Source organism: Delphinus delphis, chromosome 1 (assembly GCF_949987515.2).
Source record: "Delphinus delphis chromosome 1, mDelDel1.2, whole genome shotgun sequence".
Classification (NCBI taxonomy): domain Eukaryota; kingdom Metazoa; phylum Chordata; class Mammalia; order Artiodactyla; family Delphinidae; genus Delphinus; species Delphinus delphis.
Window position 1 is genome coordinate 115,170,800 of NC_082683.1, and position 11,070 is coordinate 115,181,869.

Below are 11,070 nucleotides of genomic sequence, written 5' to 3' on the forward strand. Positions count from 1 at the left end.
GTTACACGCTGGGATTTGAACCTAAACTATATGGATCTGTGTTCTCTTATGCTATACTATCAGTATAGGACATGAGTTTTAACTGTATGAATGCACACTGCAGAAGGTACATTGTAGAGCAAGAGAAATTGAACAATAATCATTTGGAAATCATGGTCACATAATTTCCATAGCTTGATTTACAAATAGATGGGCTAACATGTGGTTCAGCAAATCGGCTTCTTAGACCAGGCTATGGAGGGAAAGGGCATTGCAAAGTCAGCAGTAACAAAAAAATTATACAATTTGGTGAGAGGGTTTGATTGTGGGAGGGGGTTATTAAAGGTCTGGAATTATTAAAGAGAAAAGTTTGGGGATGACAGAAACTTGCACAACTGCAAGGGACTGCCCCTCAAGCAAATACCTAAAAGATTAAGGACAAATTGATTGGCAAGACATTTGTTAGAGTGGTGATGAGTTTCATTTATTTTGCCACAATCTTTAATCATTGCAACTGGGCACTTTAGAAAAATCCAAAACCTAATATAGTGGAAAGAGTATGACATTTAGTAAGGCAAAATTTCCTTCAAATTCTAGCCCTGTCACTTATTTGTGCCTTTGAGCCTCTTTGTTCACCTTTGAAATGGAAATACAAATATCAACTCTAAAGTGTTGCTGTGAAAACAAAATGAAACCATATGTGGTGGAATAGGTACCCCAACTCATATAGTCATGAAAAGCCAGAACTTATAATCAAGATTTAAAATCAGTTAATCACCTGTTGTTGGAGGAGAGGGGTAGGTGTTAAGAATCTAAACGTGGGACTTCCCTGGTGGCGCAGTGGTTAAGAATCCGCCTGCCAAATCAGGGGACACGGGTTTGAGCCCTGGTCTGGGAAGATCCCACATGCCACGGAGCAACTAAGCCCGTGCGCCACAACTACTGAGCCTGTGCTCTAGAGCCCGTGAGCCACAACTACTGAGCCCACGTGCCACAACTACTAAAGCCCGTGCACCTAGAGCCCATGCTCCGCAACAGAGAAGCCACAGCAATGAGAAGCCTGCGCACCGCAATGAACACCGAAAACAGCCAAAAATAAATTAATTAATTTTTTTAAAAAAAGAATCTAAACATGGGGAGTTCCCTGGTGGCCTAGTGGTTAGGATTCCGGGCTTTCACTGTCATGGCCAGGGTTCAATCCTTGGCTGGGGAACTGAGATCCCACAAGCCGTGCGGTGTAGACAAAAAAAAAAAAAAAAGAAGAATCTAAACATATATAATCTTTTATTTGGAAAACTTATTAGGGATGATTACCACCCTGTATTTTCTTAGGAGGGAGACAGAAAGATTTGCACAAAAAAACTGTCCAACTTTGATGGAAGGTAAATCCCTTTAGTTCTCACTTTGTTTTAAAGATCAGGGAGGGCTTCCCCGGTGGCGCAGTGGTTGAGAGTCCGCCTGCCGATGCGGGGAACACGAGTTCGTGTCCCAGTCCGGGAAGATCCTATATGCCGCAGAGCAGCTGGGCCCGTGCGCCACAACTACTGAGCCTGCGCGTCCGGAGCCCGTGCTCCGCAACGGGAGAAGCCACAGCAGTATACCGCAAAAAAAAAGATCAGAGAAAGTTCCAAACTTCTTAATCATAGATTATTTATAATCTCTTTCTTTCATGGACTCTTTGAGATCCAAGAATGTCTATTCTTTAAAGTTAAACACAAAATAATTGGAGAGATTTGAAAATGGACAGGATGTTAAAATTATATTAGATAACAATATACTAGTTTTGTAAGAAAAGACTTTTTAGGAGATGCACGCTGATGTATTTAGTGCCAAAGTTCAATGCTGTTTGCAACATTGCATGGTTCAGAAAAAAATTATATATAAATAAATAAAAATTATATAAATAAAGCAAACATGGCAAAATGTTAATTGTTGAACTTAGATAGTAGGCATATGGGTAATGTTTAAAATTGTTCATAGTAGAGCATTAGAGGGAAAAGAAACAAACAAGAGGTTGCGTTTAGGGACTGTCCCATGTGAAATTTTCTATTTTTTCCGTTTCCACTCATTGCATAGATGGTTGAGGTAAGGGTGGTTAGAATAGAAAACAGCTGGAGAAATAACAATATATTCAGCCACAAGTCAACTAACTAAAAGACAAGTCCTACAAAACTTTTGAAACAATGTTATGTCACTTACAGAGTCATTCAGCTATATAAGTCAGTAACTGAAACAACATGGTTTTAACAAAGAGATTAGCCTTTCCAATGGACCTAATCTAGGGATATTTAGGGACCACATTTTGAAGATATTAAGGTAACTACAGAAGAAAATAAGTAATGCAGTCCCTCTGTTTAGAACACAGATCATCTTAAGAACCACGCTTCATATGCTAATAATTAATGCTTATCTGTAAATGGGTATATTGATCTTAAGAGGTGGCATAAGAACAAAAAGAATCATATAGGAAATAAGCCAAAGTGCTACACAATTTTAAAGTGTTATTACAAGATGAATAAAGAAATCAAAGGACTGCAAGTGAAAAGAAGACAAAAAGAGATTTTACAAAACTGGAACACAAAAATAAATGAAAAAAATTAAAAAACCCAAGAGACCAAATGAAATCATTTCTTGAGTTAATTTACTAAATGTCTCACAGCATATAAGCTATAAAATACTACTCTCTGCATCTTTTTTTTTTTGTAGTACACGGGCCTCTCACTGTTGTGGCCTCTCCCGCTGCGGGGCACAGGCTCCAGACGCGCAGGCTCAGCGGCCATGGCTCACGGGCCCAGCTGCTCCGCAGCATGTAGGATCTTTCTGGACCGGGGCACGAACCCGCATCCCCTGCATCAGCAGGCAGACTCTCAACCACTGCGCCACCAGGGAAGCCCTCTCTGCATCATTTAAGAAACACCTGCAGTTCTTTGGTAGAGAATTTCTTGGAAGGCAGGATCTGCAGTTCCCTCCAAATATCCCAACAGAACTCCACCGACTTCTACGAATGTTAAGGGAGTGATCTAAAACATGCAAAATGTTTAACGTCTTATGATGCATTTACAATGTGAACATCTGTGTGATAGGATATTATTCAGCAATTTCAATGTAAGTAGGAAGAGTAAAGCACAACAAAGAATGTTAAAGTAAAAAAATAATAATAATAAGGAAATGAATAAGTAAGTACACTTGTGACTATTAAAAGACTAGTCAGGGGGGCTTCCCTGGTGGCGCAGTGGTTGAGAGTCCGCCTGCCGATGCAGGAGAAACGGGTTCGTGCCCCGGTCTGGGAGGATCCCACATGCCGCGGAGTGGCTGCGCCTGTGAGCCATGGCCGCTGAGGCTGCGCGTCCGGAGGCTGTGCTCCACAACAGGAGAGGCCACAACAGTGAGAGGCCCGCGTACTGCAAAAAAAAAAACAAAAAAATTAGTCAGGGATACCAAAGAGACAATTATAATGAGATGTTGGAATTCTATTTCTGTTTCCATTTTCCCACTAGTTCTACCAGAAAAAATTTTTTTAAATTATCATTATAAAGGAATGAAGGGAAAAGAACGGTAAGAATGCCTTGGCTGGAAGGCCACTAATGAACAATCACATACAAAGAGCCCTTAAGATAATACCTAATGTGGGATATGAAAAAAGATGTTATAAGCAAGGTCACCGTCCTCAACAATTAATTGTCTCTGCTCTTTTCACCCTAACAGCAATCCATGCAAAGCCACCCATTCATCCCTTCTTTCCAATGGTGGGTCCTAAAAGGTATCCATCTAAGAAGTGCTGCCAGTAATAGCATTCTTAATTGTGACCTGCCTACAGACATCTTATCCTCAGAGGCTTTTTAGGCCTGAACTGACATGAAATATACTACTTCTCTGGAGGTTTTTGTTTTTCTGTTTAACTGTGAAAGAACAATGTTGTTAAATTACTCATCTTTTAATATCAAAATCATAAGCTCACTCACTGCTAATGCATTTTAGAGTGTTAGGGAGTCTCCACCTAGATAGGCTATTTTTTTTAAATTTTTTTTAACTTGCTTGTTTGAAACTCACAAAGCATTTTTTCCTAGAAATATTATAGTAAAAAGGTAAATGGATCTGGCCACCAAAGCCTCATTTCCACAATCTCTCCCTCAATTTCCTGGTCTAAAAGACTAATGGCTATTAGGATGCTTCTTATGCTTTCCAGGAGCCTCCCATGCAGGCCTCCATTCCTATCACGGAATTTTCACGAGTAAGGTATTTGTAAGTTGGGAAATGCCTTATTAACTATTTAAGATTTTACCACCTAAAATCTACTAATCATTTTTACAACACTGATAACATTTGATTAACTTAAACTCTAAGTGAAAAATGTTTTTTAGCAATCAGCAAATTAAAAACAAAGGGCTAAAAGCGAGTTCTAAAATGTCCTTACAGTGTGTGACCTCAAACATATAAAGCAAGATGCTATTTTAAAATATGTTGAAAAGTTTAAAGATGGATGAATTTAAATTTAATCCTTTTTGTAAAAAACCAAACAGCAGTCTATTACCACTGGGACTAAGCACTGAAAAACTAAGTTATAAAACAAGGACATGAAACATGACTACAATTTAAATTCTTTGGATTCTTTATCTTCTAAGCCCCCACTTTTAATACAGAATTAACTTTTCCAACCTAAGCACAGCATCATTATTTAACACTTCATATCTAAAAGCTGTACTTTAGGAACATTTTATGAGTTTTCAGTTATCAAGAAAGCTTCAGAACGAAAAAGTGGGAGTTAAAAGATAAAACAGCTTCAGATAGTACAAAAGATAAGACAGCTTCAGAGAGTACCACAGTATAAATACTGGCTTAGAATTTTATGTTTTTTGACTTTATGTTTCCTCTATTTTCCACGAAAACCTTTTAGCATCTGATAATTTCATCAGCCCTTCTGTTTTTTTTAATTGCTTTTTAATTTAGCCTAATAATTTTTTTTGGCTGCGTTGGGTCTTCACTGGGCGCAGGCTTTCTCTAGTTGCGGTGCGCGGGCTTCTCATTGCGGTGGCTCCTCTTGTTGTGGAGCACAGGCTCTAGGCGCATGGGCTTCGATAGTTGTGGTTCATGGGCTCTAGAGCGCAGGCTCAGTAGTTGTGGCACACGGGCTTAGTTGCTCCGCGGCATGTGGGATCTTCCCGGACCAGGGCTCGAACCCGTGTCCCCTGCATTGGCAGGCGGATTCTTAACCACTGAGCCACCAGGGAAGCCCCAGCTCTTCTGTATTCAAACTAGTAACCTTTACTTCCCATCATGTCCCAGATAAATGAGTCCTGAGATTTCCTAAAGGGCGGACCTCAGTTACTGAGTCCCCTTTATGAGGCAAATATTCATTTAAATTTGTTGGAATAGGGTTTTATGCTCTAAACCGAAGTTTCACTAGAGTGCTTAGGATGTTCAAAAAAATTCTTTCCAAAGCTCTCTTTGGTCCATTCAGAACAATCAGAATGGAAGTTGCAGAAGAACTGGAGCATCTATCAGTCATATTTGGTTCTGTCTGTCAGGGGTTCCTCCTCGTAATGGGAAATGATTTGAATGAGGATGAAACAGTTGATAAGGAGGAAGAACAAACCAGCTAACCAGATAAACAGAAAGGTGTTCTTTCCTTGAAACTCAAGAACATAAGCAGGAGCCAGCCATAAGGCCTGCCCTATGAACCATAACATGAGGAGAACCACAGCTCTTCTCCAAGGCATTCTCACTAGTGGCATCACAAGAGGCAGGAGGCAGAGGTACCAAAGAAAGTACTGGGAGGTGCAGACTTTGTTAAAGGTCACAAAAATAGACGTATGAAGAAAACAACAAAAGGCAAGGTCTCTGTAATAAGCGAAAGACACTGCTGAAAGCAAGATGAATTGTGGCAGGAATGCAGCAATTCCCAGGAAAAAACTCCACTTGCTCTCTGCGGTCAAATACAGCATGTAGAAGTATGGAGAGAAGTTGTGACGGATATCCCGCCTGGTCAGGTGATAAAGGTAGGTGTGCTCCAAAAACTCCCAACCATATTTGTAGTAAAAACCGAAGCTCAGGGCAAAAAACGTGAGTCCAGCAACGGCTACGAAGAGCAGCACAGCCCGATTACACAGCCTCTTCATGAATTCATACAGACGAGCCTGGGAAGAATACCGGGATTGACGGAGACCTTCGTCACTGTCGCGTTCCGGAAGCAAGTGGAGTGCTATGGGAAGGATATAGGTCACCGGATACATCTTCAAATGCACTGCGAAACCATAGAATACAGCGGCACACGCGACGAGCCTTTTTTCTATTAGGTACAGGGTCATAAGCACCAGGGAGGAGACGATTGAGTCCGCATTGCCTCGGCTGGACACCGCCATAGGTAGGGGGTTAAGAAGCCAAAAGACACAGTAACCGCAAGCCTGGCGGCGACCCAGCCCCTTAAGAAGCAGTAGCCGGTATACGAGGTAGGCGGTGAGGAGGTCGAAGCTGACGAAGAGAAACTTTCCAAAGAGTTCATTGAGATAGATGTTGGGAGTGAGGAACCACCCCAGCAGCGGAGTGTAACGGTACGTCGCCCTCAGGTAAGGGGAGCGCCCTTCCGTGACGAAACGCGCGGCGTCGGTGAAGACCTGGTAGTCGATGTCTGTATACCTCACGAGCAGGGTCCGGTCCTGGAAGAGCCCATAGAAAACCAGGGCCACTCGGGCAAGGAAGGCCACACCAAATACCCCGGCGGGGGACACCCACAGGTTCAGGAACCACTCTCCCGAGGGCGTGGTCGGGCTCATGATCTGACTGCACCACAGCAGCTCAGTCCCCAGCTCTAAACTGCCTTGGAAATTCTAACCCTCGCTGCATACAGTTCCTTGCTTCAGGTTGCCGGCACTACCCCTACCAGCTAGACTGCCAACCGAAACAACTGCGGGACGACAACTTCCGGCAGGAAGGCCCGCCCCCGTCCTGTTTCCGGTCGCACGCAAGGCACTGGGTTCTTAGTGGCCCCAGCGGGAGAATTACCTTCCTTCTGGACAGGCTATCTCGCGTCCTCTCCACCTCCGGCGGGGGCGGGGTTTCCGGTCCGGCGACTTCAGTTTGCCCGGAAGACCGGCGCTGGGAGGTATTTTTACGGAGCCGGGCGAGTGTTACTTGTGGGTGACCCTCTACTTCCCCCGCCTCAACTCTAGTTGATGGAGACTGACCCCTGAAGCGGAACGAGCTTCGAGCTTCATCCCTCAGGCCTGGGCCGGTGACCCGAGAGTGAAAAAAAAATAGGAGTGAAGGAAAAATAAACCTGTGATGGTTTCTCATGCTTTACCTCGCCAGCTCGTGGGTAATACCGGGGGGGCGGGGGGTTTGTGGGCTCCGGGGGGGGGGGGGGCCGAGCTAGGATGAATTGAAGGGGGCCCAGAGTGTGTGCGATATTTGGGACATACTTGTATTTTGAAATTATTCGTTGTTTATCTAAATTTCAATTTAACTGGGCATCCTGTATTTTATCCCGCAAACCTTGATGGAGGGATGGGAAGGGAGAACAGGAAGCTTCGTAGGGTTCCTGAACTATATCACGCCCTCATGCCTCAGTGTCATTGTACTTGCTATTCTTTCTGTCAACGTTACCTTCCCCTCCGCAGTCACTACGTAACCCTTCAGGCCTCGGCTCAAGTGTTAACTCCTAAAAGTATATCCTGGCTCTCAGCTCACTTTTTCATCATGCACTGCGATATAGATGCCTTTCCGCTAACTGAGGGTAAACGAACAGAGGCCGAAGGGCTCTAAGCTCTAGAAAATCACTCACACAGAAGCCCCTACCCTTCTATGTAAACATAGAGTCCTGTCCATTGACTGCCCTCCCATTGCTCCAAAATTCCCTTTTGGAATGACCATCCCTATATTATAGCATTTGTCAGTGATAACTTTTTTGTTTCATTTTCCTAGTTTTCTGTCAGGGCATTTTGAGTTCTTTGAGAACAGAGATTATCTTATCTTCTGTACCTCAGTATATAACACATTACCAGACACAGGAGACATTCTGTACAAGTTGAATTGATTTTTGAGGTTCCTCTTACCAGGATACCTCTGGAGTGGCATCTTTGGGGTGCTCCCAACTCCCAGTCCTTTCCTCTTTCAAATATCCTTTATCTATTTCAAGTTCTTCCCCCTTCACCCATCCCACTCCAACCATACTCCCATGAATTTCTCACCAAGGACTCTAACTCATTAGCTCTTTCCCTTCTGTTGGCATTTATTGAACTTACAGTCTGCAATTCAGAATTTCATAATTTATTTTAGATTGTATTCATAACCCTTTCAATGAGATTGTAGGGTTTTTGAGGTTAGGGGTTATATCTTATCCTTAATTTTAAAAAATTACTCATAATTTATTGCAGTCTTAGGCACATGGTACATGTTCAGTAACTACTGACTTACTTGATTTTACAGATTGATCCTGCTTCCTAGGGGACGTCTTCTAAACTAGCATCTACTAGAGTAGATGACTCCATCCAGTCTGAACATGCAGCTCCCAGGACTACCCTCCATTCATCCATCATACAATTTACATTCATCCTTTGTATGAACCAAGTTAATCTCACACATTCCATATTCATATTCTGATATCTCTTTGTCTTTATCTGTACCTTGGTATAAGTATATGCCTATGTTGGTAATTACTTTTAACCATTTTTTTTGCAGTACAGTAGCCATATATACAGTGGCAGCAAATCATCATTCAAATAATGATGATGATGATTTCTTTTTTTAAATGCTATTCTCACATGAATCTTAAAGATTCATGTGAGATCTTAAAGATTCATGAAAGCTATAGTTTTTTTTTTTAATTTACTTATTTTATTTTTTAATTTATGGCTGTGTTGGGTCTTTGTTGCGCACAGGCTTTCTCTAGTTGTGGTGAGCGGGGGCTACTCTTCATTGTGGTGCGCGGGCTTCTCACTGCGGTGGCTTCTCTTGTTGCAGAGCAGGGGCTCTAGGCACGAGGGCTTCAGTAGTTGTGGCTCGCGGGCTCTAGAGCGCAGGCTCAGTAGTTGTGGCGCACGGTCTTAGTTGCTCCATGGCATGTGGGATCTTCCTGGACCAGGGCTCGAACGCAGGTCCCCTGCGTTAGCAGGCGGATTCTTAACCACTGCGCCACCAGGGAAGTCCATGATGATGATTTCTAATAGCCAGCTTTGTTGAGAACTTATTTGCAGTGTGTCAGTCACTGTGCTAAATACTTAACCATGTAAGGTAGATACTCCCACCTTCACAAATGAAATCAAGGCTTATGGAGATTAAGTAATTTTCCGAAGTCACATAGTCAACTAGTGGCAGAGCTGGAACTCAAAAGCAGGTCTCTCTGGCCCAGAGTATTCTTAACTTCTGTGTGGCTAACCTGCAAATAAAATGTTGATGATGAATCTAATTTCCCTCTCTGCCTCCTCTCATTGATCTCTTGTTTGAATCTTTCTGATATTTTCTGTCACTGTGATTCTATATATTTATTCTTTTCTTCTGCCAGTGATAGATAAGTGAGGATTAGTCCCAGAAGGTAGAGAATATGGGAGGTAGATGTCAAAGGATTAATTAAGTGAGGGTTCCTCTGGTTGGGTTGGTTTAGGTAGTATGACAGAAAGGCCTCAGCTAATTTGTCCCTATAGAGCCTAAGTAAATTGGTGAGAGGCACCAAATTTGGGGAAATAAGGAAACAGTAAGCAACTAATCAAAAGAAACGAAGCTTGGATCAAAATGAGATGTAGATAGTGTTTGTGGGACTGAAGAGGGTACGGGAGTCCAGTAAAATTAACTGGACGTGGTGTGCCAACTACTGTTACTATTTCTAGGCGAGACAGAAGTATCACGGGGTCTAAGGACGCCATATTGAGCTTTTTGCATTGGGTGTAGGGGTTCTGTTTTCTCACTTCTCCCTGAAAGGGCTGCATTTTTTCAAATGCTCAACTGCTCATTACCTCTTAAATTATTACTTACAGCCCTTCCCCATTCTCCCTTTCACTGTCTGTCTCTAGGTTTCCATTCTTTTAGAGCCAGTGGCTAGGGAAGGCACACACATGCATACCTCATCCCTAGCATCCTTAGCCAGGACCTTGGCCTTGGTCACTATGCCGTATATGCTGTCATTACCTTTTTAGATCCATTCGCCATCTCTTCTGCCCTGTTCTGTGCATCATCACGCAGTCTCCCTTGCCCTCTGGCTTCTCATTAGAACAAGCCAGTGGCAGGCACTAGCAGATCTTCGGCAGTGGCTGAGTTCCTCTACCTAAGGCCAAGGCTCCTGCTAAAGCTGTAGCCCTCTCCCTTCAGAAACTCTCACCAGGTTTCAATGATGGTCCCTTCAGCTTTAATACCGGTAAAGGCTTCCTGCCGTTGCAAGTCCCTGGGTGTTCACAAGCCCTTGTTGGTTTATTGACCCTGCCCACACCTTTGTAAATACTCCCTTCATTAAGTCCTGTCCAGTTAGCCCTTTGAGTGTACCATCTGCTTCCTGCTGGCACTGTAATTCAATCACCTTCTTTTTTCTTTTTCTAGATCTTGCTTATATTTCCTGCTTTGTAATTTCTTTTGAATCTATCCCTAATTCTTTTTGGGCTCAGCATCCTGCACCTTAGTCCAGACTTCAACAACTCAATTTGATAACAGTATTGACACCTGTACTCAACTAGGATCTGTGGCAATTACCTTTCCCCTAAGGTTTTGCAAGTCTCTTAACTGGTTTAGTGTCTCATGTCTCTCAGTTCTACTGCCAGATTGTTATTCATAAACTACTATAATTAGATGCTTTCCTTTCTCAAACATCTTCAATAGCTCCCAAGCCTGTGGAAAAAAATAATAATTTAGACTGACATTTAATCCCTCCATGACCCTGCCTTTTCAACCTGTTCACCTAGAAAGCCCTCTGTTCTAGGTTTTTTCAATTTAATTTTTATTTTATATTGGGGTATAGTTGATTTACAATGTTGTGTTAGTTTCAGATGTACAGCAAAGTAGTTCAGTTATACATATACATGGATCCATTCTTTTTCAGATTCTTGTCCCATATAGGTTATTACAGAACATTGAGAGAGTTCCCTGTGCTATACAGTAGGTCCTTGTTGATTA

At 42.6% G+C, this 11,070-nt stretch overlaps 1 protein-coding gene across 1 annotated transcript; it reads right to left on the reverse strand.

Moving 5' to 3' along the window:
• Positions 1-3,390: 3,390 nt before the first annotated feature.
• On the reverse strand, positions 3,391-6,881 carry PIGM (phosphatidylinositol glycan anchor biosynthesis class M). The gene has a single exon (XM_060008737.1). It carries the CDS (start codon positions 6,747-6,749, stop codon positions 5,478-5,480), a length of 1,272 nt encoding a protein of 423 aa, XP_059864720.1. The 5' UTR covers positions 6,750-6,881; the 3' UTR covers positions 3,391-5,477.
• Positions 6,882-11,070: the final 4,189 nt, after the last annotated feature.

Excerpts from the sequence above, each read along its gene's own strand:
- PIGM (XM_060008737.1), bottom strand. The coding sequence starts at position 6,749 with ATGAGCCCGACCACGCCCTCGGGAGAGTGGTTCCTGAACCTGTGGGTG.